Genomic DNA, 26,775 nt, shown 5'->3' on the forward strand with positions numbered 1-26,775 from the left:
CAGCAGGTGACATCGGGGACAAGGAACAGGCTCTGCTGCTGTGGGGAAGGGGTGAAATCATGTTTAAGCTGTCCTCAAAAAAAAAAAATTAAAAAGTTTGACTTCTAGAACAAAATAATTCCTGTATTGTAATTCCTGCGCTAGTTTCTTGTGTAAGCTTTAGCTGTGGCTTAAGTAAGTGCTTGGGGTGGTGCGGACCTCCGAGCTGAGCTGTGGTTGTGCGTCTCTGGGGTGCGCTGATACCGCACGTGGGGTTTACTCTGACTCTTCTTCCCTGCCTGTTCCTCACCTCCACAGGGGCAGTAATTACGCAGCACAGTTCGGCTGTGCTGGTGGGCTCAGGGGCTCTGGAGGGCTGGAGTTGGGACTGCACCTTCCATCCCTTGGCAGCCAACGGCATGTTTTGGGAAAAATAAAATTCTACCTTTTCTCAAATGAAGCAGTTTGCACTGAAACTGTCCTACTCGTACTAGAAAATCCAGTTCCCTTCAGAGGAAAGCAGCAGGTTTTAGGAAGAAACACCAAGTTTTGTGGCAGCAAATTCAGGCCTGCCTTTGCCCAGCAGCATGGGGAACGGGCGCTTGGCTCCAGCATTGAAAGCATCAGAGAACGAACAGCGTGAGATCACGTCACTGACCAAACGCCAGCAATTTACTTGCATGTTTCTATGCTATTTGTAGCGAGTTGTTAAGAGTCCATCTAAACCGCGATGCAGGAACTGGCCCTCGTCTGCCTGCTACCACGGAAGCTAAATTCAGTCAAACGAATGGCAGTCGGGGTAGGTCTGGCTGTCCCACCTGCAGGTGCTGGATTCTGACCGTGCAGCTGTGGCAGTCTGGTGGTGAGAACCCCAAGTACGGAATCACTTCTTTTTCTTGTTCAGGAGATGAGGTGCAGACACTTTGACTTTACCAGGAATATTTCTTGACAAATCGGTATCCTACAAAACATTAAAGACACAAAATTGAACGCAGCAGAAAAGCATTTACAAACATCCTCCTCACCCCTGCTACTGCCTCCGAGTCTGCTGGCAGGAGCTGATGCACCCGTTTCTGCCAGCTTTCCCCCAAAGTAAGGCTGACGTCAGGCTTCTGCTCTGGCACCATGTTTTATTAATGAAAGACTTACTGGTTTTCTGTGCAGCTTCCACACATCAGCTCCATTGGATGGGCTGGTTGGGTCCGCAGGTCCCTAGGCACTGCCTGTTCACTTCAAGGTCATTAACCATTAATTGTGTTTTTCTAGCAGAGTGCCACAAAAAGCCAACATTAAGTCTGCTGCTATTCAACGTTTCTGATCAGTGAACTATTACAGGCCAGCAAGCAGCTGTCACAGGGCAGTCTGGGCCCTGATGAACGGGGATCACCAACATGAAATCAGGACCAGAAGTCACAACAGGCAGTGCAGGCGGAGCGAGGGGACTGCGGTGCGAACGGCTGACCGAGCCGCAGGAGACAAGCACAGCAAGGAACCTGCCCTCTCCCTGGTGACAGGTACGGGAGTGCTGCTGACTGATGGGGGGCCAATTTGAGGAGGAAATGGCAAAGAAAACTGCATCAGGTGAGCTAAGACCTGCCTGAGAAGAGAGACCACAGATTTCCCTGGCCTGTGGTAAGCGCCTTGCAGGGGAAGAGGGGCAGGCGAAAGCCTGGCATGAGCGGCGCAGCAGGACGCTGCCTCCAACCCGAGCCCAGCTGAACCCCCAGTGCAAGTGCCTGCCCCTTCCACACACTGCCAGCGGGAGCGAGAATTTCCCCTCCCAAAACCAGAGGACTTCTTGGAAGGTGATGCTTTTGTCAGATACGTTATTTTAGATCAAGAGCGACACAATACAGAAACCTAAGGCCCAATGACACTGGTGAGGCTCCATTCCTAATGACTCTTTCCAGCCTAAGCAGTTCATCTGCCCCAGCAGTAGAGAAACACAATGCTGCTGAAAAAAAAAAAAAAAAGCAATAGCACACTTGGTTTTGGAAGTATTTACCCCCAAAATGGCACTAGCGGACGTTTTGCTACTGCTGTTATGTTTGTGCAAGAGAAACTATGTAGAAAAAACTGGTCACCTTTACACTGCGGAACAGGTCTTTTTCTCTTGCACTAGCTTCTTTGGATTGCATAAAATTATGCAAGGCAATCTTTGCAGCTGTAAAAACACAGGAAAGATTTAAACAGTATGTAAAAAAGTGCAAGCTTCAATAGGTGGAGCACTGGAAAGGATTGAAGTGCTTTAATACAGTACCTTTTCCCTTCTTTTGGGTGCCTGGAGTGAGCTTGACTTTATACCTTTCAAAAGAAAAGGTTTCTGTGAGTAGTATGCAGGCTCCCCTCGACCAGTGCAGGCTGCTGCCAAACCCTTCCCACAGAAAGTGCTACGACTTACTTATAGTTCATCATTGCCGTGTAGGGAGCACAGATGGGAACAGCAAAGAGCAGAATATCCTCAGGGTGTGGCTGGCCCGTCAGGGAGTCCAGCAACGCCTCGCCTTCCTGAACAAGCAAAGGAGCTTCACTGTGAAACCAGACGGCATCTCTCCAACCCCTAACTACTGGTTTCACTGGGGGCAGAGGCCGAAGGGTCTCCCCTTCCAGCCAAACTACAACAGCAGCTGCAATCCCACAGGTACCCTGTGTCCGATCTCGTGATGGGGTTACCAAAACGTACCACACACTGGCATTGAACTACCAAGCCATGACTCGTTACTGACCATCTTTGATTACTCAAATCACATCATTTGAAACAGGATGGATCTTAGTTTTAAATGACCCAAACAAGACCCTCAAGTGTAGTTACATCTTCACAGGGTCACCAAAAGTTTCCCCCTCCAGACAACTGTTATCCTCCTTCATTTTAAGAATTTAATGAAACCTACTTATTTCAAGCCTTGGGCAACACCCACACAGCCTGTAATTACAGAAAACTTTGAAGCAATTTTTATGTAAACAAACTTCTAAACTGAAGAGCAACTTGCACTGCATCGTATTGTGCCATCCTCCAGGCTAGAGCCACTATCACCGGTGGGGTGCAAACACCTCCAGAGGCAAAGGCAAGGGACAAACTTCAGTTTAGCCAGCACCTACTTTCTATAGGGAATGTACGTGATAAGCAGGGTAGGAAGAAAAAAAAGAGGTTACGTTTTTTTTAAAAATATGAGAAAGCTGAGTTCAAACAGTCACAGGCAAGAAGGGAACTTCTAACAGCAGAGCTGTGACATTCTGGAGGGCTCAGACACCAACCAGCCCCAGCCCGCTGAAACCCTGTGCCTCTGGTCCTGCTCACAGGGAGCTGCATGCTGCAGCAGGGCCCGCCAGCTTTGAGCAGGAATAAAGCCTTCTCCTCAGCACTTATCCAAGCTTCAAAGACAGACAAGCGTTTACCTCAACCCCCGGCTGATCCTGGTCTTGCTCCTCCTGTACACACAAACAAAGGAGACATCAGAGCCGAAATGAGCACACAACTGCTTTTTTCTCCCCCAGCCCCTGGAGAAAATAAATTCTTTTATCACCAGTACACAGAAAGCCACATTCTCAGGGCAAAGAGAATTTAACTTATTTTAAAGCAAAGGTAAGAAGAGCACTTTTATGTGGGTGAGGGGAGGAATATTTCTTTCAAAACTCTAATTTGCTTGGCACATACCAAGCTGGGAGGAGAGATATGGGCTGTGATTCAGAGATACTGACTCACAACAACAGATCTGGAGAGCACTCGGTTACATTTCAGCTGCACCGAGTAGGAGGTGTTGACTTAACTGGATCCTCGGCAGCCTGGCAAGGCTCGGTACTCCTCTGAGCCCTCGTTCTGGCTGTGCTGGGAATGCAGTGTGCATACAGATTGCTGCAGGGTTTTCTGCTGCTTCTGGAAACTGATGGGCTCCCAGGGCCGTGGCATTAGGCAGTGTTCTCCACAGTGCCCCAAAACCAGCAAGAGCTGCTCAGCCTTCCTGACAGAACATTGCTACCCAGTGCCAGTAGAGAGTGAGAAGGGACAGACTCATGGACAGGAGAGGAGAGGTGAGTGTGTTGCTCACCTTCTCATCCTGCTGCTCCTCCAGGGCTGGGTCCTGCAACTCGTGCAGCAGGACTCCTGCTGGGAGCGTCTCCTTGCCCCTTCCAGCACCACAATGAGCAGCCTTGGGTTTCTGCTGTTGCTTCTTTGCTGGCTCTTCTTTTGTCTTCCCCTTTTTCCCTTTTTTCCCTTTCTCCTCCTTGTTTGACCCTGCAGACTTTGGTTACACACAGAGGTGGTCAGAGCCAGTGAGCCAAGCGACCGCACCACAGGGGAAGGCAAAACTCCTCTCACTCACCCCCAGCAGCTTCATGATGAGCTCCCGGTCCTCCTCATCCTGGTCCTTGTACTTCTCCTTCATCTTCTTCATTTTACTCTGCAGAAGAAAACATACCAACAGCTTTAGAAACAATGACTTTTGCAGAGTTTCGCACCCACAAACACCTAGATGCTAACCCCAAATGCACTCTCCTTCCACGTCTCCTGAACCTCTTTCAGAGCAGTTCACCAGTAACCAAGAGACTGTGGTTTCAGCGAGGAAAGCACAGGGTGCTCAATGCTAACAGACCAGCACCATCATCCTGAAACCACTAAGAGCACCACCAAGAGTCTAAAACTATCAGGCAGTGTCCTGGTTTCAGCTGGGATAGAATTAACTGTCTTCCTAGTAGCTGGTACAGTGCTATGTTTTGAGTTCAGTACACGAAGAATGTTGATAACACACTGTTTTCAGTTGTTGCTAAGTAATGTTTAGACTATAGTCAAGGATTTTTCAGCTTCTCATGCCCAGCCAGCGCACAAGAAGTTGGCACAGGACACAACCAGGGCACCTGACCCAAACTGGCCAATGGTGTATTCCATACCATGGGACGTCCCATCCAGTATAGGAACTGGGAAGTGGGCGGGGGGGGGAAATCGCTGCTTGGGGACTAGCTGGGTGTTGGTCGGCGGGTGGTGAGCAATTGCCCTGTGCATCATTTGTACATTCCAATCCTTTTATTACTACTGTTGTCATTCTATTAGTGTTATCATTATTAGTTTCTTCTTTTCTGTTCTATTAAACCGTTCTTATCTCAACCCAGGAGTTTTACTTCTTTTCCCGATTTTCTCCCCCATCCCACTGGATGGGGGGGAGTGAGTGAGCGGTGCTTAGTTGCTGGCTGGGGTTAAACCACGACAGGCAGGCACAGAGGTCTGACAGGAATCTAGAATTTCTGTCCACACTTCACATGGCAACAGCTCAACCCATGGGTAAACCTGGTCCCTGCCTACCTTCTGGCCCCGCTTGATGGGCTGAGGGGCCGGAACACCCTTATTGGTGTTGGGAGCAGGGGGAGGCTGTGTTTCCATCTCTTTCTGCTTCTGTTCAGGCGGCTCCAAGTTCTCAGAGTCATTTTGCTGCTTCTTTTTCTTCATTTCTCTAAGGAAAACAATCACTTGACACACTGCCTCTTGTTGTGACAAGAGAGGCTGCTGCTCTCCTGCCAGCTTTACCACCCTGCTTCCCTTCCATGTACGCTGGAAACAACCCCTCCTCAGTAAAAACCTCGAGCCCACGAGTACACAAGAAATTGTTTGTTCACAACCAGCACTCCCAAAGGACAGGAGCAGCCGCCATCCCACAGGCAGGACCCACACTGGAAATGCAGGACAAACAATTGACATCGACCAGCCCAGACTGGGAGATGCAAGACATGCCCTGCGCCCAGGTCCTGGAGACGGAATGGGGAGGAGGCATTCATCTCACTGCAAACACAAAGAGGCTCTCACCTCCTCTCCTTGGCAGACAGATGCCTTCGCCCCTGGGGCTTGCTGTCACTCTAGGAAGTGAAATGCAGTTAGACCACACCATGTCCAGCAGCAGTTCACACTGCTCTTTGCCAAACATCTGAGCTGGGACCTTACCAAGTTGGGTTCTTCTTCTTTGGGGACGATTTTCTGCAGGGATCTGTGGGGAGATCAAAATGGACCTCATCAACAGATGTAGAGCAGCTCAACCACGGACTCATCAACCACAGCCCAGACATTGGCTAACTTGGTTGCACCGCTTTTGGCTTTCTAGTCCTTGAAAATCCCAGCTTTGGTGAATGGAAAAGGGCAGCAATACCAGGATTCAGTTTACAAAACAAATCTTCAGATCTCTGCCAGCTTGTCTCACGCACACACACAAACAAGCAACAAAGACAGCCTGGATACAGTATGTGCTAAAGGAACCCCTGATGTTCAGCTTCCCATGCATACAGCCCCGCTCAGCTGTGGTATTCCCTGCAGAGCTGTCTGTTTCCACCCACTCAATCCCATCTCCTCACACTCCCTGAGGAGCACCACTTCCAGGACACAGTGAGATGAGCTCATCTCACAGCCACATGCAGAGCAGTAACTCAGCATCAGCTTGGCAGAGCAGAAACAACTCATGACTCAGTTTCTCGGGTCTGAACAGCTCTGAAAAGAAAATGGGGGCAGCCATCTCCTCCGGAGCAAAATCAGTGCGTGGTGGTCAAGGGACTCTTAGGCCAAAATAGGGAATAGCAGTGACAAAAGAGCCAGATACCCCCGTATGCATGTGTGTGTGTACTTCAGGAGGGGGGTCCAAAGCAAGCAGCCCACAAGGAAGAGCCATGCAGGAAAACGGCAGGGAATGGTACACAGCGTGGCAGTATTCCTGCAGTACAGGCTTACTGCCCTGCATTCTGCAGAGCTGAGCATCGAAAGAAGTGATGGCAACTCCTCACAGCCCTTGTCTTGGCAGCATTTTAACAGTATGGAGATCTTCAGAAGTGCCCACATGGCTGATAAGCGCAGCTGCTTCTTCACTTACCTTTGAGACTGAAGATGCGACAGGTCAATTGTTGTATCTGGGTAATTTACCTCTTCCTCCTTCACTTCAGTCTTTGACTCCAGATGCTCCACTTCATCTTCAGATTCTCCATCATCCTCTTCAGAGTCACCCTCTGGTGCAGGAGGTGTGTTTACTCTTCCCTGGTCAAGGTCAGCAACGCCCTCATCACGATTGCTCTCAGACATGGCTTCCACATCCTCTGGTGCTTCCTGACACTCTGCTTTTTCATCTTCATTGCTGCTATCTCCTCCTTCTGGGGCACACAGGTGAGAAAAACACGGTTCACATTAGAAAGCCCAAAATGACCCATAACAGTGCAGGGAACTAAATGTCAACAGTCCCGTCTGTCAACAGTGCACGCAGCACTCCAGTCACATCCACTGTACCTAATAGCTCCACTTCTTCAGACACCAGTTCGCAGGCACTGCTGGAAACCATTTCTAGATCCTCATCCTGTACTTTGATCTTCCTTTCTTCTCGGTGTCTCCAAACACAACTTTCATCCACCTAACAACAGAGGCATCTTTACGTTAGGCCAGTACCAGCTCCAGTGATGTTCACTAGCCCATTCAGAGAACACCTGACTCAGCTTTATTCTTTCCCTTTGAAGACTTTTTGCCATTCAAAAGGCTAGAAAACTAAGCCAGCACATTTAAACCCAAGTCTGACGACCTAGAACATACAGCTAGTGAGGAGACTCACGTAGCTGCACAACTAGCAGACTCCCTAAACATGCATATGCTTCAGATAGAGCTGGTATAAAAACCTAGCAGAGGTAGTAACGTTCACCAGTGTCTGTGGTTTTAAATAAAGGCAGTGCAAACTGGGGAAAAATGGAAATGAAAGCAGAGTAATTTTCAGCAAGTATTGTTTTATGGGATTTGTCCCAGTGGGAAAAGAAGTAAATGGGAATATACTGATAAAATAAGCCTCCTATAGCTCGAACCCAATTACAAAAGCCAGCAGGAGCTGCACAGAGAAAGCAGTACCTTAAACAAGAAGCTAAAGCCCATCATCAGATAGGAAGGTGGAAGAAAATTCTTCTTCCCTGAAAAACAAAGGCAGATTCTCATGAGGAGGTTTAACAGCTATGCTACATGATGTATTTTCAAAATTAATTTTTATTAGTGGCTTTAGGCTACCAAAAAATTACACTGGAGCTTGTTCTGTCTCTTGGATGACAACAGAACGGGAGAAACTCAAAAGCAGTTTAGCCCTGGTCTTCTGTCCAGGGCCTCAGCTAGAAATGCTGCTGCAGCTGCCTGATATTCAGTCTAAACCACTCAGAACAGATTTTCAGCAGAAGAGCGGAATCTGTTGGCTGCCACGGTGAGGGGGGCAGCTCAGGTGACTGCCACTGCAGGACAGCCCAGCATCTTCAGACAAAATGCCTAACATCTAATTCACATCGTTCCTTTGTGTCTCACCTCGGATCATGAAGCTTCCAGTAGTGAGGTATTCTCCTGTAGGTGCAGTTTTAGAAACCTAAAAAAAAATCATGATAAACTCTAAAGAGTATCTGTCATAGAAGGCCAGCACTGTGTACTAACAGCACTAACAAAAGCAACATTCAAGCAAGCTGCATTTTAACATATGGGAACAGTCTGCACAAGGACTCCACTTCCAAGGGGTTCTTTCTGTCCTTTGTAGACTATTTACCTAAGAGATGTTTCAATTCAATCACACATTACTGGCACTACATTTTAGAAGTCCTGGGAGAGTAACTGGGTTATTCAGGAAAGAAGAACACTGAAGGCACTGCAACTTTCAGTTTGATATAATCTCTACAACCTTACACTTGAGTTGACTGGAACCACAGCAAGACTGCATGCAGTTAATATACAAGCTAGAAGCCCAACTGAAAAAAAAAAAAGAGAACTCCACTTTCAATAAAAGTCCTTCCCCTCTGTTAATAAGAAGCCAAACCTACAGCATTTCCTCTATCATGTGCGGGTCGTATCAGAAGTCACCCCTCCACCCCAGCCCTAAGTGCAGCAGAGCCGGGGGAACCCACAAGGAACTGTATCAATCAAAAGTTTCACCCGCTTCCATCAGCTCCCACACAGAGAAACTTTGTCTGCAGTCACACGCCAGTTCCTTCAGATGTTCTGTCTGCAAAGCTCATGCAGGAGTGTCCTTACCTGGTTGTGGGAGACCCACCAAGCACTGGTGACAACACGGGCTTCCCAGGCAGCACTGTAACACAAGGCCATCGTGCCTGCCTCTGTCAGAGTTCGTGGAGGGATTGGTTCACCTACAAAGTAACGCCCAACACATTAACAAATGTGATCCACACACAACAGTTTACATTCTCCAACTTCCACACACGCCCTAATCCAGTGTGTGAGCTTTCCAGGGGCCCTGGGCAGAGACAACATGGCCTGGCTAAGCTTGAAGGCAGTACGGACAGAGCAGAAGCAGTTTCAGCAGCTGCTCTTCACAGCTCCCCAGCAGAGGCTGAAGCCAGCTGTGCTACTGCTCCTTCTTCAGCTCAGCTCCATGAACAAGCAGTAATTGTGCTCCTCACAACACAAGGCCAGCTTCCACCACCTCTCAGGAATGGGGCACAGGCAGGGTTTGCACATCTGATCTCCCATGAGATCCATATCTCACCGCATTAACACTTCCCAGCTGAGATCAGCACCCTCCATCAGCATCCAAACTGCTTATGCCACCAATGAAAGCCTCAGCAGGACCCCAGTCCCTGCGGCCAGCAGCAAGCACTTGCACCACTGCCTCTGCCAGTGACTAACACTTGTCTCTGTGAGCTCACCTCCATTGCTCCTTCCCACCAGGAGCTCAACTGAGTAATTGCAAGCAGCCAGTCATGGCTGGAAAGCAGCAGCACTCAGTGACAACCTGCTCTTGGAAGGTCTGATGCCTCTCATCCTAAAGGAAATGTGTGCTGGAGCTGAGTACCACTGCGAGGGGGGAAGGCAGCTCACTGGGCTGGGCTCAGACATGCAATACAGAGACTGCCAGTTCACAGTGTTCCCAGGCTTCTACGAGTCCCTGCATCAGCCCCACACAAAGTACCTGATGGGTTCTTGATCACACAGCTTGTGGCTCCGTGGAGATCGGCATGCACGTATATGTCCCCTGGAAAAGAAGCAACTCAAATCAGTCATATATGTGGGAACTACACAGATCACTCGAGTTAAGGTGAATGTTTCTAATGTTTATTGGAAACAGCTATTTTGGCTGCAAGGAGCAGGATGGGAAGAGGATACAGAAGCGTTTTAGTCCATCCCAGTTGCCCCAGGGAGAATCAGCTCCTTTGGTGCTGTCTGTCCAACCTACTCTTATCCTACAGTGCTGGAGGGTCCAGCCTCCCAGCAGACCCCCCAGCACCCCACGGACAACACACACAGTCTCTAGGACTCACCATCACCAAAGTCCCCTCTTACCTAAGACCCAGCTTAAGAACAAAGCAGACAGACCTTCCCGTGTCATTCTTGTACATTCACAAAACTGGAAAGTAAGAGAGAAACCAACATACTCCACTTAATCAGACTCACCCGGTTTAAGATACCGCTTTACAATCAGCTCATTCTGCTGTTGATCTCTTCCAGCAATAATAAGGTAATTCTCAGAACTAATGAACCACAGGAACTTCTCAAACCTGCCAAATTACATCAATCCATTGTGTGAAAAACATCTCAAACTAACAGAACATTTCAGAGGTATTTTTTTATACCAAACTCTGAGAATATCCATCTTAGCATCTACAACTTACAAAAGACACTGCAAATAGTTTCACATTCATCCATATGCCTGGGGCATAAAAACAAGGCACAGTACAAATACAACGTCACTGCCAACAATATTTTGAGATTAAACAAGTACCATCACCACAAAGTCCTCCTATTTATTTTTATTTTAATAATTCAATTATTAGACTATAAAAAGCTTTGAGTTCTTGCTTTGATTTTTTTCAGTTTTTTGTTTTTTAAATCTACTGCTACTATTTCAGATATTGAGCTGCCAGAAAGTAACAGTGAAGTTCCCTATTTTCACTAAGCCCATATTCCTAGCCATGTTAAAAACAAAAAACTCAGCTAAAGTACAAGTCCATGTCCTCTGAAAGGAACTTTCCCAGGCAAAGGCACTAACAGGATCAAGCCAGCACCTTCAAGAAGCAGCTGTAAGAAGACTCAGTACAAAGTGTAGTGCTTAGAAATCATAATTAACTCCACTTCTAAGCTAGTGAAAACTCAGCCTGACACAGTCCTTCCAAATTTGCACACATTCACAGGACATTAGATAATGACAATGAAACTGTACTTGCCAATAGACCTTTCTCGCTTTCTGAATGGTGGTAACTGTCTGAACTTCCCTCAGTGTCTGCTTCGTCTTCTTCTCGGCTGATTTAAATGCCTATTTAGACAGAAAGCATGATCACAATCTGCCAGCACAGGAATCACAAAACTGATAACTGAACAGTAGGAAAGCTGGTAGGAAATGTCTCTGAACTTTTTCAGAGTGCAGGCTCCACATACTGCTACTCACAAGCTCACATTACCCTCATGCGTGGGTTAAGATAGCTGTCCTAAAATCTTCATAAATCTTCGCCCTGGATAGCTGCCCCATGAGATTATCAGCTCTTTGATCCTAAGGGTTTCCACTGATTTTCCCCTCCTGCCTCCGCAAGCACTAGTCTGTCAGTACCTCCACCTAGCACCTGTCTTACATGTTCAAAATGCTACTGGTGGAAACCAGATGACACGACAGGGATCTGCAATTCTCTGTTCAGTCAGCTTAAAAGCTCAAGAATGAAACAACCCTGGCTTGATTGTTTTTACCTTTCGCATCTCATTAGGACTACCCAGGCCAAGTTAGAATTGTCCACTGATCAGTGACAGGGACTTTGCTTTTAAATATCTTCTAAAAACAAAGAAAAAATACCTTTTCTGCAGCTTCTACTGTCTTCTGAGTTTTCTTAGCTGCATGTCTTTTGTGATCATAGTATCTGTGAAACACAAGTTGGTTTGTATCTGAAATCCCAGCAGATTCACTCATTTTCAGAATGTACTTATCACATTTGCCATTAGCATTCAGTTTTAAGAAGATTTTTTTTTTAGCCCAGATCTTCAGCTTAGTCTTCACCTGAGAAAAGCAGCCAGATGAAGTAAGTCCCCTCCCCTCCTCAGACAGACAGAGCACTGTGTTTGGGTTACTGTGCAGCACAAGTAGCCATTCTGTTCCATGTGTCACTGTGCAGAACTGTACTCAAAATTAAATTAACGTGGTAGCTAGAGACTAGCTGCTATGCAACAGTGAAATATTGGGTTTGGACCAAGCAAATGCATGTCCTAGAGCTCAGGGCAAGCTACTCATCTCAATTTCTAACTTCTATTTTTAAAAAGATATACACAGAGCCCTTCCTATGATGTTATCACTAACAACTGCAAGCACACAGAAACTTCTACTACCAAAGCACACATTCAATGTAAACCTTACTTTTTGGCATTGGCATATGCAGACAGACTGAGATCAACATCAACTAATGACGGTTTGTTTTTCTGAGGTTTCTTCAACTGTTTGTTTTTATTCTTTTTCTTTTTTCCCTTTGGTTCTTCTGTTTCTTCTTTCTCTAAATTAGCATCCTCCTCCTCCTCTTCCTCTTCAGATAACACATATGGGTTCCTAAAAACACATGACATCATAGGATTAAGGTAAGAGAACTGGTTATTTTTCACCCTTAGTGCAATGCACTCTTACTTCTATTCTCTCATGAAGACTGCAAATGGCCTAAGGAACTCTTAAACCATTTTCACCGTGTGGCCACAGGAAGGCCCCAGGATGCCTTACATGCAAGCCTGTTTATGTCTTCAAGTCAGCCAAAGTTTGGGGTGGGGGGCAGAGGGGGAGAAAACAAAAGCCAAAGTGAAAGAGTCCAAATTTTCCAGTCCAAGGAAGTGATGTTTTCCAAGGCAATTTTTTCTATCAAAAGGCACACATCCATGCTATCAACCTAGACAAAAATCTAGACTTAAAACAAAGAACAGTTCCAAAGATCTGCTTCCATAAAGTAAAAGAAACAGAAGACAATCTGTCTGTAATTGCCGCATGAAAAGAGAACAGTTACATCATTATACTGATGCATTGAACAGGACAGCAACGCGCTGGTTTAAAACCTCAAAAAATATCTGCTCCACTGTTTTCAAAGAGCTATGCTGAGCACACACTAGCTGGATTTGTATTTGCTTCTCACCAGGACATTAAATCCTGCTCCATACAGCTGTACTAAGTCTGTGTAGCAAAAGGTGAAGGAGTAGCATAAAATAATGTTCTCATAAAGGGAAAGAGATCTCCATAGTCCTCTGTACTAAGGATGCATGATTCAGCACTTGGTGGACAGACTGAACGGTTCGATCAGCAAAGTGATCATTACTCGCTACTACAACAGACGGAGAAGAGAGACTGATAACACAGTTACCAACACAGAACTCTCTCCTGAAAGCAAGCTTATTCTATACACTAATGTTTCTGAAAGTGAGGTCACTAAAAATTCTGTTCCAGCTGTCATACCAAAAGTTCTAGCTGTAAAAAAGAAATCCTTGCCTTTTTATCTCTAACATCCTGATATAGTGTCAGATCAGGTTTTTAAAGACACTCCAAATACTGCTTCACTGCCAGCTCTCTCCTCAGGACTTCTACAAGAACCAGCATCAAAACTTGCAGCTCACAACAGCTGCAATCTTGAACGATCAGCCTTTCACTGCACTGCCGTTAGCAGTCAGCAGCATTGAAAGTGGCAGGATCTTATGGGAATTTTAGATCAAAGAAGAGTAAATCAGAGAGGTAAATCTGTCTGCTGACTGACAGACTGGAGCTTTGGACCTATACTGCTTTAGGACACCTTCCAATGTTTTATAATATTGTCAGACAGACTCTAAAATTACTAAACCAAAAGCTATTACAGCAAAAATTACTATTATTTTTTAAAGCAAAAAAGAAGGCTCTCTGCTCACAGAACTATGTTCTCTTCATGCTGCTGTAAGAAAAACTGAACAATTTAAATACCAATGCACAAGCTAAAAAGATACCTGTCTGCTACGCAGCTCACACAGTCAGTCCTGCTTCCATTTGGTACAGGTGATCTGCAATGTACTTACCTCAGCAGCATTGTGATATGATTTGTCTGAAGCTTTAATTCTTTGATTGCACTTGCAACGGGGTCTCCCTGGGCTTGAGCTTCTTTAACAATCGCTCCAATCTCTGTCCAGTCTATCTGGTTGGCTAACGCACTACGGACCACCTGGATGGCTCGGTCAACAATCTCCAAGTTCATTTCTATAAGTTCTCCTTTCATCTTATCAGCTTCCTTAAGGAAAGAAAAAAGTTTACACCCATTGAAGCTAAACACACACTCAGCCATAGTTTAAAAAAAATAAAAGCAGTAATTAATATTGAGATGAAATCCAAGAATGGCATTGAAGTGATCACATATGACAATGGCCAACTTGACTCCTGCAAGCAGAGCAGCACAAGCAAATTTTGGCAAGAGAGGTACAAAGCACTCATAAGGAAGCAGAGCCCTGCTGGGCAGGCCTAGGCTCCCTGAGGGGCTACAGGGTGCTCGCTGACAGCAGAAGGCTTCACGTTGGGGTCTAATGCTGACCGTAGCAATGCAGACCAGCAGGTACAACACTTCAAGAAAAATTACGTATCTTCTAAGTTAAAAAAAAATATCTCAGTCTTACCTGAGCTTGCTGAAGAGCTTCTAGTCTGTGCTCATGATCCCTACGGACATTTTCAAGTTTCTTCAATGCTTGTTTTTCCTTTCAAAAATAAGTGAGATGGAAAAATATAAATACAAATGGCATTTTCTTACCTAATCACTGCAAGACACTCAATAGAGCATTCCAGCACAGAAAAATACAGCAGCGTAAGAGATGCAGAGTCTCCAAAATACCGTTGTTAATGCTATTACTTGTATTCCAAGCAAAACCAACTGCTACATTATAAATATTGAAATCCACTCCCTGACCACCACTGACCCGGCATTTCCACAGCAAAAATAAGGAATGACACCTCCCTTGCCCCAAGCTACAGCAACAAAATAAAACATTTGAACCTCAGAGAGCCACCTCAGCTGCCCCACTCTTGGATGAAAGCATACCTGCTGCAATGCTTTCAGATCAATTTTCTGTCCCTCTAGCTTGGAGTAGAACTCATCTGCTGCCTGCAAGAGAAAAAAATCAGTTTTAAGAATCTCCAAGTTGCACTAACTTATACCAGCAACAAGCAGGCAGAGAAGGTTCTGCTCAAGAGAGGTGGCTGCAAAGCACTAGAAGAGGAAACAGATGCTAAAACAGGGTTCAGTAACTTCCTCCATTTTACCTTTGCTTGAGATGAGTTCAGCAAGACACTCAAGCATATGTCTCACTGCAAACCAGGGGTTATGCAGAAGTAAGTAAGTAGCCAAACTATGGCCCGCATTTTTTGCTAAGAAATGATGAAAAGAAAGCTGCTGTTTGACACAGCCTGCTCTTCAGATTAAATGATTGCAATGACAGACCTGTCTGTCCTGAATTCCTGCTGCTCCAATAGTTCAGTTAAAAAAAAAAAAAAAAAATCCACAAAAAACCTAGAAAGTATGCCTAAGAACTGCTCCTGGTGTTCCAGTTGCCAGACACTGTGCTTAAAACAGAAGAAGAGGAAGGTTTTAGGCTGCTTAAATCATCAGTGCTGTGACGGAGATGACAGAAATTCAGCCAAGAAGCAATGCAGGAAAGCAAAATGGTAATTCTGGAGATCAAGGTCAAGAACAACACGCAGTTAATGATTTCAGATGTTAATGAGTCAAGGACCAGGAAGGACAACACTCAAGGAAATACTAAATCAGGTGCCTGAAGTTTTCAAAGCAGCAACTGGAAAAGTATAAATGTGATGACTGTGATGACTGTTTGCCTCCAGTGATAACTCAGCATCTGAACTCTCCACTAACAAAATGTTTGACCGGGACTGATAACAGCCACGCTCCTTACAGGTTCAATACACACCTCCACTCAGTTGCACAAGCCATGTTTCAGCTACAGAATCTGAGTTAATAGAGACAACATTTCTCAGCAGTAGCCTAAAGGCCCTGTTTTAGTTGGCCTTTTCTGCATAAAACATTTATCCATAAAATTAATCATCTCTTCCAAGGTCTGTGTTTTCATTAACAATTTCTGCACTACATTTTAAATACTGTTTTTAGCATCAGTCAATTAAAGCACTTAAGTACAGTATCAGCAAAAGCACTGTACCTTATTGAATGAGTCAAATTCCAAGTACGGACATTTTGAATGTTGAGAAAACAAGAAAGGATGAAATTCCTCATATCTGTAAAATACACATTTGATATTATCACCTGAAAACTAATTTATGTTATGCAGACTAGTAGAAAAATAAATACTTCAAATATTTACGTGTAGATATCTTCTGCTGGTTTATCTGGTTCCAGACTTGGCTTTTTCTCCTTTTTCTGGATAATATAACCCTAAAAGAATACATAAATATGTCATCAGCATTTCTTTTTGAAGAGGATTCCCCTTATCTCGGCAAGGCAGCAAGTTTTAGGTGCTAACCCACTGATCAGCGTGAGACAGTAAATCATTCTAGCAGGGAGACCTTGTGGCAGGAGCAATGTGATTGACTGAGTAAAGCCCTGACTGCTTGCTTGTCTTGACTCCAACTTCTTCCAGAAAAAAAGGTGAACCTCTCTTACAAACCTCAGGACTTCCCTACAGCTTATCACACAAATGCAGTTTATCTGCAGAACGGTGTTAGATGCTACTAAAGCACAAACGCAATTCTCACAGAACCTACATAATCTGCTTGTAAATTATTTAACTGCTGCACATCTAGTGCAAGGAAGAAATTTTTATTCCCCACCACTACCTGGAGCCCAAGCTCACAGAATAAAATCTGAAGCCAGTAACACCAGGAACAAGCATGTGCTGAGCAATACCCGCCTACCAGTTTAATTCTGCAATTCCTGCATAAATGATAACCAAGTTGCGCAACGGAGACCCACCTTTCCACTGAAGTTGTCAGTTAGCGTCATATATTCTTCTGCTTTCTCTAAAGCAGCAAGCACTTTTTCAATATTTTCTAAACAGAGAGGGGAGAGGAGAGGAATATTTTAAAACACCTAGAACAGAAAGATATTTTTACATAAACATGGCACAACAGCAAATCAACAAAAGACCCAGGCAACTGCTCTTCCAATCAAGTGCCTGAAGCAACCTGTCCAACTTAACCACGTTAAGTAGGATTCTAGCACGTCTCAAAAATAAAATCACAGATATCCTTTACCCCCAGTGCTTCACTACAGCAATTACTGTTTTAAACAGGAGCATCAGTACATATTTTAGATTTGGGGAATTTTTTATTAAAAAAATCTATATAGGTACTTCTAAGACATAATTTTCAAGTTCCATGAAAAAAAAAAGACCACACAAATGCTAACACTTCATAAAAATAAAACTGCAGAGGCAAAGTATAAATCAGTAGCTGTGAGAAGTTATTTGTTTGTTACAACGTTGACTTATTAAGCACCATAATGCAGCAGGAAGTAAAAAAATCCTTTTAATTTATGGCAAATATAAACCGCACAAGAAAAATAAGACAACAGAAAAATCTACTCTGATTTTACTACCCAAATCCATAATTTCCCAATAAATGTAAAGCTGCTACTTTATCAAATCCCCATGTTTGCTATAGATAAAGGAAGACTTTGATGCTAACTCTTCTATACAGGATTCTTGTAAAATATCCCTTTACATCGCCAGAGTTCACCTGACATTTAAGGTAGCATCTCATTACAAAATCATTTAGACTACAGAAGGAGTCTGATGTTTTAATTCTGATATATGCACAATTCAAGAGTTTTAGTGCGAACAAGGTTGGTCCCCAACCTATAAACATTACAGTATATAACCGTATGGCAGAACTACAGGTTTAAGGATTACTCATCTCTTTGGAAAAAAATACTACATAGACATAAAAATTATCATGTATGTAGTACAGCCTTTAAAATATTATTTCCTACATACCTTTACTTTCCATATGCTGATCTATTTTGACATACCCAGAAAATCCAGCTTCTATAAGGCAATGCTCAATGAGAGTGGCTCCATAAGCTGTTAAAAAAAAAAAAAAAATCATCTGTAGAAAACATTCACAATGAAATTTGTATTTACACTGACGTTAAGAGAAGTGTTTCAACAAGCTAGGGCTGTGAAACTACAGCCAATCCTTAGAGAGGCTGGGGAGACCGAGGGAGCTGTGGTCCTAAATTCAGGAGGCAGACCCCAGAGAGAGCAGATGATTAGGTTTCCCACAGTGGCCCTCTCAGAAATGCTCGCTGGCTGGGCAGAGCAGCTGGGTCTCAGCTCACAGCTGACAAGTTCTTACAAACTTAAGGATGCTCACATTCATCTGGAACTGGGAAAGGTCTAAGATAGAATAAGGATATACAGGAAGGATGGGCTTCTGTTGGCCAAATGGAATTAAACCTTTACATTTAAAAGGGGGTAGGAAAGATTCTGAACTGAAGATTGTAGGAAACCCAACAACGGTGGCAAACCACCTGGCTTGAGATAAGGTATTACAGTACGTGAAGTCATACAAACTCTGTAGCTTCAAATAAGGAATTAGGAAAAAGCTGGCAAAGCCAAATGTGAAATGAGTGACAACCGAAACAGATACAGCCCCATTTGAACAGGGTGTGGAGAAGCAGCAAATGAAAACAGATACAAGCTCCTACAAAGATCCTTAAAGACTAAGAAAGAAGATGGGGCCATGGAAAACCAAGTTTAACTAAGAACACTGAGAACAAACAAAGCAGAAACATGAATGAAGGAAGACAACCACTGATACAGTGCCGCATCAAGCTTAGAATGACACAGATGACCTTAGAGTAGGCAAACAGGATCTTAAGAGTCCAAACAAATTAACAAGATAACCACTTGAAAAAACCCAGCACAATCCCATGGGAATGAAAACCCAGGCCTACATCTGGGACGTGCAGTATTAGGGCGACAGTACTAACTGCCTGAGCAGGGCTGCTGGTCACCCTAATGGGCAGAGGGACAGCCAAGAGATTGTGAAAGCCAGACACAGAACAGCTAAATCAGGTTTCAATCATCCCAGCCTGGCTGGACAGAAGTCCTGTCATGGTACAAGGCTGACACTAAAATTTACCTGGATCCATGCTAGCACAACAAAAGCCCAAGAAATCTCTTACTCTCAGCTCAAAAGGGAAGATTACATAAAGCAAGAGAGCTTCTTAGAAGGAAAGAAATTAAGACAATCAATAAGAGGCAATGTCTGCAAATAACCCACAGACTATTTAGAGATGCTATTTTGGAGCTTCAGAACAAATGCATACCACTTATTAAACAGTGTTTCAGAAAAATCCAAGGATGGCTGGCACGACTAAACATCAGCTTAAGAGATACTGTTAAAAGCAAAAAGTTATCTGAAGTTGTGTCCCTTGTGGAAAATGGCAGACCACACTCTGGCAGGTGAATGTAAAACACAGGAACACTGGCCAAAATTAATCTTAAGCAAATCTGAAAAAAACCCACCAAGATTAAAATTAAAGTCTTTTCCAGATATATCATAAGCAGGAAGCCTGCTAGAATCAGTAGGTTCAAGAAGTGATCAACGTGCAAAAGGAACACTTGGATATGACAAGAGCAGGAAGATTAAATTAATGTCTTGAGTTTCATTCATAGTGTAGGGGCACAGGGAAGCTCAGGCTGGAATGTTTCTCTGCAGGCAGTATGTCAGAAAATCTGCCTCAAATCCAGTTGTCAGCAGAGGTGATGGATCCAACAGGCAAAACAAGCAGCGGCAAATCCGCAGGATCATGTGGTACTCAGCCAGGCGTTTAAAAGAACTCAAGGACAGAGATGCCAAACTCTTAACAGTAGCTTGCAACATCTCTCTTAGCAGCAGAGGCACAAGGAGGTTAACGCACTGGCAATTTTAAAAAGGGACTAGAGAACTATCAATTCTTTTTAGCCTAAAGACTAAAAGTAGCAGAGAGCTTTGCACTAGATACAGAAGAGCCAGCAGAGTTTTGTATTTTGCATCATAACGCTACAAGACAGTTAAAAAGCACAAAGACAAGGGAGGTCAAACAGATAAGGTCTGCTTGGATTTCCAGAAAGCATTTAGCAAAGCTCACCCCAAAGCTCTCCGAGAAAACAAGCTGCCAGTGGATAGCAGGATAGTCCCTGCCTGGATTAGAACCTGGCTGAAAGACAGGAAACAGGGAGGAAGTATAAACTGTCAGCTTGCATCCTTGGAGGGAGAGGAGGAAAGGTGAGCTCTCCAGGGACCTGCTCTAGGGCCTGCACTGATCAACATGCACCTAAGTGATCCAGGAAGGGGGAACAAAGGGCAAGGGGCAAAGCCTACTAACGAAACACAACTCATCTAAGCAACAAAGACAACAGCCAGCTGTGAAGAACTGGAGAGGACCGAGCAATAGTGAGCTACCAAAGAACTGACACATAAACTCACTGTAAAACAATATAAAATTATGTACATGAGTACTGTGGTTTAACCCCAGCCAGCAACCAAGCACCCCGCAGCCGCTCACTCACTCCCCCCACACCAAGTGGGATGGGGGAGAGAATCAGAAAAAAAAAGGTAGACCTTGTGGGTTAATAGAACAGAAAGAAAATAATAATAACAGTAATAAAATTACAATAAAAGGATTGGAATATACAAAACAAGTGATGCACAGTGCAATTGCTCACCACTCACTGACCAATGCCCAGTCAGTTCCCGAGCAGTGATCCGCCCCCCTCAGCCAACTCCCTCCAGTTTATATACTGGGCATGACATCACACAGTATGGAATATCCCTTTGGCCAGTTTGGGTCAGCTGCCCTGGCTGCATCCCCTCCCAACTTCTTGTGCCCCTCCAGCCTTCCTGCTGGTTGGGCAGAAGCTGAAAAATCCTTGACTTGGTATAAACATTACTTAGCAACAACTGAAAACATCAGTGTGTTATCAACATTCTTCTCATACTGAACCCAAAACATAACACTGTACCAGCTACTAGGAAGAGAATTAACTCTATACCAGCTGAAACCAGGACAATGAGGAAAAACTATCCTACTTATGCATATACCCAACCCATCATTTCTTTTGGGAGCAAGACCTGACAACAGATGGTTCTGTGGAAACATAAGCTCAATTGTCAGTGAACACAAAAGAGTCAAGCCATGTGTTGGGAATTATTAGGAAAGGGATAGTGAACAGAACATGGGAAATCATGCCACAGTATAAATCCATGGTGCACTTCCACTGTGAATGTTAGGTACACTTTTACTTACCCCATTTCAAAACAGGTAGAGTTAGAAAAGGCACAGAGAAGGGCAAGAAGGATCATCACAGGCTTGGAACAGATTCTGTACAAGGAAAGACTATGTAGGCTACGCAGTAGGCTGATCAGCCTAGAAATTACTAAGACTTGTAAAATGAGTGGTGCAGAGTTGGTAAATAGGCAGCAACTGCTCACCTTCTCTTCAAATCCAATACTAGGGCACCAAGTAAAACTGGCGAGATTAGTTTTGGAACAAAAAAAGGATGTGACTTTTCATGGGACATGCAAGCAAGTGGACCTCTTCACCACAAACACTGTAGATGCCAGAAGTTCATACAGGTTCAAAAAGAGCTTTGGTAAATACATGGAAGGAAAATCCAACCCAAGCTATTAAATACAAAGAGGCCTGCCGATCAGTCATGGGAAGTCTCTAAAACATAAAACTGCTGTGACTGAGACTCTTCCGACAAAGTATCCGTGTGCCTGTTAGGGCTGGTGACCAGGCACTGGCCCAAGGTTGAGCTAACTGCGTAGGACATGAGGAACTACAGGACGCAGCATGAGAAACTGCTGGACACAACAGTTATCAGCGTGAGAACTGGCAAAAATTAGAGAAGCACCAGAAGGGATACCCCAGTTTCACAGGTAGTTAAGGAGGAATGGGGTGAGAAACAGCCAAACTCACACAGTAACTGAAGGGAAGAATTGTGGACCTTTGAATTGTTGCCAGGCCAGCTGTGCCTCCATAATCAGATCAGTAACACTACATAAGGCCAAGGTTACCTAGATAACAGTATCAGAAATACCAAATTCAACTCTGGATATAGCAAAACTGGGAACAATGGGAGAAAGTAATGAGCAGCGGGTTGTTTATTTAGGAGGAGACCAGCATGGAGAAGGAGAGGGACAAGGGTGGTGAAAAAGAGAAACAAGAAATGGGGAAAGTAATACTTAGTCCCACAAATCATGTGATTTGAGCTGTTCAGAGGTACCTGCCAGGCAATCCCATGCTTGATCAACACTGCCAAGTCAGGAGGATAAACAAAACTTGTTTTGACTATGTCACACAAGTCAAATTCGCTTCTATGGTCGGGAAAACCAGGGCACAGGGTGCTTTGCCCAGCTACCAGGGAACACCCAGTGGACATACCAAGCATCCTGGATTTACCACATCGGTTGTCATTCCAGGGACTGGCAGTACTGGCATCCTCCAACCACTTCCTAACAACATCCTTGCCCTGACTTTACACTTATATCTCCTATTCGGTACCACTGAAGACAAGACGCTGTGCAAAATGCACCAAGTCAGAGCTCTAACAGAGCTACTCTCAGGTCCTTGTCACTGCAGGATCATGGCAAGGCTCATCTCTCTGTGCAGTTGGCTTGGAATGAAAAAAATCTACTCTGTTCTCAAAGGCTTAGGTTTTTTGTTGTTTTTCAACACACATGAAAGCAGACTGTCATGAACAACATCAAGAAAAAAAAAAAGACTGCTTGAAGTTGTTCAAATTCTCAGCATCATCTAAACATAATGCATATTGACCCCATTTCATTTTCTAATAAAACACAATTACTTACGAAGATGTGGGTTAAGAGCCCTCTTCAGTTGTTCCCCTTTGGGTGCATTTGATATCATTTCAGTTAACCTGAGGAAGATAATGGAGAGTTGCAATGCCAAAGAACAATGGGTTTTAAGACTACATTGTATTGCTTAGAAGCTACAAAACATTTTCAGTTTTAAAAAAAGAAATGCAAAATGCCCTGTAATATGTGAAAAGACTACCCAAAGACATGCTGCCTTTGACAGTCCCAAGTAATTTGGGTTTATTCCAATATATACACCATTTAAAAGCAATTACCTTTCCAAGGTTGGCAGAGGTGTAGCCGCTTTTGCACTGTCAACTGGGTATCGTTCCCGAACCGCAAATCTGACATCATCCGCTTCATTCGTGCGAAACCTCAGAATGTTTAAAATGACGTATTCATGGTCTGTCAGGACAATGTTACCCTGCCAGCACACCATAGGGGACCATCAACAAAGGCCATACGCATGTGCTTGCTTACCAAGGACACGCTTGGAGCTTTGCACTCACCCTGTCATACAGCTCAATAATCAGGTGATAAGCAGCTTCATCGCTTCCAAACTGGAAGTCCACAACTCTGTCTATACCCAGCTGTTTTACACTGACAAGTCTTCTGGTCTTTAAATGTTTACGGCACTGTCAATAACGAGAAAATGTCTGTGAGATGATGCAAATAAATCTGCTTGTGACATTTTATACTGAAATACATTCTTAGCTATAGATCCCTTCTGTGACATTAACTACTTCTTACTTCATACAGATACTATAAATGTAAAAATGCCAATCTTGGTAATAGAGAGACAAGACAGCTCTTAGCAAAATAATACCTTGACATTTATAGGTAATATAATTGTTCCAGATTCTTCATGTTGAGCCATTTTTGCCATTAAAAACTGCTATTTGTTTAGTTCAACAAGTGAGCAGCTAGTTAAAATTCAAAAGGTTTATTTTACAAAGAGAACCGGGATTATCCCTGCATCCATATATGACGTGGAAAGCCACCCTGAAGAACCTTTGCTGAGTCATTTCAATGAGGCCATGTCCAGAGGTGGTGGGCTAAGCAGACCTGTGTGAGTTGGCACTCAGGTTCCATCCCTGCATATCTACCTGCAGGAACACAGCCTAACACCTTCCAGCAAGATCTGAACCCTCAAAGTCCAGCAGACTGAACAGCAGGACTCTATTAAGATAGGGTGCTGCATCCAGGGCCTAAAATTTGGACAATCCAACTGAAATCACAAGGACTTTGCTGGAGTAAAATTCCAAAAGATCTGGGTGACCCAGAAAATGTCCAGCAGATTAATATTAGTCTTCATAAATTTACATTTTCATTGTTTCAGGCACTAAACATCAATGATGTGACCCCAGGTCCACATTGGCTCTTCCCTTGTCCTCAGTCACCCACTTGATCAGCATCCACCAGGCAAATCCTTCCACTATTTTCTTCTGTCTCCAAGGACAGAACATGAATGTTGCTTTCTGATATCCAGCCACCTTATCAAAAAGAAACTGTAGGTTAGTTTACCTTCATTGCAAAGCCAGATGGCATCATGTTTTTTGGCCACTCGAACTCTGTCGTGTGAATGCGTATACCAGATTCAAGCAGCAGCGTGGCCTTGCAGTCTGGTCTGTTAACAAAACAAACACTCACTACTTGGCACATGAGCAGCCACCCCTTACCACACACCAGTTTGCACTAGAATGAGACCAAAGCACTGCAAACCAGTGGCACACTATCTACAGAAAACACTGTTGCCAAAACTGGTAAAGCCCATCAAATAGCTCCACTGACAGTGAAAGGACATCTACTTTTTGAAGTTTACGGATAATTCGGCCAAGCAAAATGCTTGGCATGCAATGGCGTTAAAAATTCTCCAGCACAACTGGAGGCAAGCAGATGAGCAAGAGTCCATTTCAGACACCACTGGAGTGGACAGGTTAGTGACATGACATGAGCCCTACCTCCCATTTGGCCTGGGCACCCGTATCACTTACTAAGTGTTGCTCTTCGCTCCTCCAACTCCTCTCTTCCCTCCCCACAAAAAGAAACTATGACATTTGTGTGTTTTTACACTAACATCTTTGGCCTTTTGTATATTTTCTGCAGTATTTCACACCTCATATGCTATCTCCCAAGAGCTTCCTCAGTAAAAATTACTTCATGCTATCAAAGAACGATAGAATTTCACTGAAAACTAGTCAGAAAAGCCACACACCTGTCAACAGAAACTACAGATACAAAAAAAATCAAGTTCTCATATGTACAGTAACAGCATAAAGAAATTTAAAGACATTCTTACTTTTGAAGGCGAATAAGATATGTCTTATTATCCACATCATAAACATTGTTTACTCTCATTCCCAATAAGCTGTCAAAAAGAAAATACATGCTTTGGAGAATACAATACACAAACGACACAAGTGGCTAAAAAAAATCGCAGTGATAATTAAAATATACAGAAGTGCAAGTTTTGATAAATTACCAAGCAGTAACTGAAGAGGCAGCAAAGGAAGATTAACGGAACAAGCTGGAAGCTGAACCACCAAAAGATGGAGAAATTGGTATTTACGGACAAAGGGCAAAAAGCTAAACAAGTCAAAGCAAAACCAGCCACTGCAGATATCCCAGCTGCAACCAGACAGCTTCTGGATCTCCAGCACAGGATGGGGGCCAGGCTGCCAGGTCCTGCAAGCACTCCTCTTTGTGGCAGGGATGCAAAATTTACTGGTTATACGGGAGCACTTTGTTCCTCCGGGCTAACTTCTGCATCACTTAGGGAGCCCATTGCCAGCATGGGGCACTAGTATTCCCAGTAGAAGCAAAGAAACGGCCTGGGGGGTCAGTCTCGTCACCATTTTGTTCAGCATGGGGCTGAATATGCAGATTGCCCTGGACACCAGAAGGGTATGAGGGCTCCACGGCGCACGGATGTGAGGAGCATTAGAGCTTCTCTGCTGGGTGGGAGAGTAGACGACAGACCATAGTCCCTTCCCTGTGCAAACAGGAAAGGGAGAACACTCAATTGCTCCCCAGGGAGAGCCTGGGGGACAGGAGGGAGCAGGACAAAGAAGGGGGGAGCAAGAGCACTAGGCCTTCCCTGATGGTGTGACAGGGGAGGCAGAGAGGACTCTGTGCTCTACAGCAGGAAGATGTGCTGGGAGCCACGCAGGCAGCATCAGACAGGCCCTGTGCTGCCCCATGGTGCCACAGCACATGACAGAGAGGGGCAGCCCACCATCCAGCAAAGCGTGGGGCTGGACTGCCCGGAGGAGTCTATGCATAGCAGTGGCAGAATCACCTCAGAACAGCACAGTGCAGGGCTGCGCTCCCTACGATGGCAACACCGAACGGCGCAGTGCGGAGATGCACCGGAGCACAAACCGGCAGTGCAGCACCCGCAGCACGGGGGGCAGCGGCTGTAACAGTGCTGAGAGCGGCACAAAGCGGGGACGGGGGCTAGGCAGGACTATGTCCTGCAGGGGAGCAGGGCCGAGCAGAGGCGGGCAGAGCAGATGAGGGGGGTTTATGCGGAGGGGCAGAGCGGGGGTGTGCGCGGAGCCGGGCTGCCGGTGGAGGTGGGGGAGGCAGAGCCGCCCCACACAGCCCCGGTGCCATGGAGGGCCGGGCCCCGCTGAGGGGAGAACGACGCCACCGATCGGGCCGGGCCGCGCCTCCTCGGGGTGGCACCGCGTGGGAGCGGACCCCGCGCCAGGAGGCAGCCCGAGGGGGTGGTGGTGGGCTGTGTGTGTGAGGGAGGGGGGAAGCGGTACCTCTGCCGGAGCTCGGCCAGCACCGCGCGGATGTCGACGGTGCTGAAGCGAGACTTCATGGCGGCGGCAGCGGCCGCGGCGGCCGCTCCGACTGACAGGACTCCCGCCACGCGCCTGCGCCACCGCCCGCTACGGGTCGCGCCCCGCGCCAATTCGCTCCGCTCCGCGATCCCGCGCATGCGCCCAGCGGGGCCGGGCGGGAGGAGGAGGAGGGCGGCGGTGCCGGCGCCCGGCCGGCAGGGGGC

At 45.2% G+C, this 26,775-nt stretch overlaps 1 protein-coding gene across 1 annotated transcript; it reads right to left on the minus strand.

Annotated features, from left to right (window-relative positions):
• Positions 1 to 270: 270 nt before the first annotated feature.
• On the minus strand, positions 271 to 26,630 carry NEMF (nuclear export mediator factor). The gene is made up of 33 exons (XM_010579754.1): positions 26,531 to 26,630; positions 25,060 to 25,128; positions 24,285 to 24,387; positions 23,270 to 23,395; positions 23,036 to 23,184; positions 22,755 to 22,822; positions 17,888 to 17,974; positions 16,867 to 16,943; positions 16,259 to 16,329; positions 16,097 to 16,172; positions 14,968 to 15,030; positions 14,549 to 14,626; positions 13,961 to 14,169; positions 12,303 to 12,488; positions 11,748 to 11,811; positions 11,131 to 11,219; positions 10,361 to 10,464; positions 9,879 to 9,941; positions 8,984 to 9,096; positions 8,270 to 8,327; positions 7,832 to 7,890; positions 7,229 to 7,349; positions 6,822 to 7,095; positions 5,909 to 5,951; positions 5,774 to 5,823; positions 5,276 to 5,423; positions 4,302 to 4,379; positions 4,026 to 4,220; positions 3,376 to 3,408; positions 2,381 to 2,487; positions 2,240 to 2,283; positions 2,064 to 2,143; positions 271 to 940 (listed from the first exon to the last, which is right to left on the minus strand). Exons 1-33 carry the CDS (start codon positions 26,587 to 26,589, stop codon positions 863 to 865), a joined length of 3,222 nt encoding a protein of 1,073 aa, XP_010578056.1. The 5' UTR covers positions 26,590 to 26,630; the 3' UTR covers positions 271 to 862.
• Between the last annotated feature and the right edge of the window lie 145 nt (positions 26,631 to 26,775).

The sequence above is a fragment of the Haliaeetus leucocephalus genome, unplaced genomic scaffold (assembly GCF_000737465.1).
Source record: "Haliaeetus leucocephalus isolate CR32 unplaced genomic scaffold, Haliaeetus_leucocephalus-4.0 Scaffold678, whole genome shotgun sequence".
NCBI classification, from domain to species: domain Eukaryota; kingdom Metazoa; phylum Chordata; class Aves; order Accipitriformes; family Accipitridae; genus Haliaeetus; species Haliaeetus leucocephalus.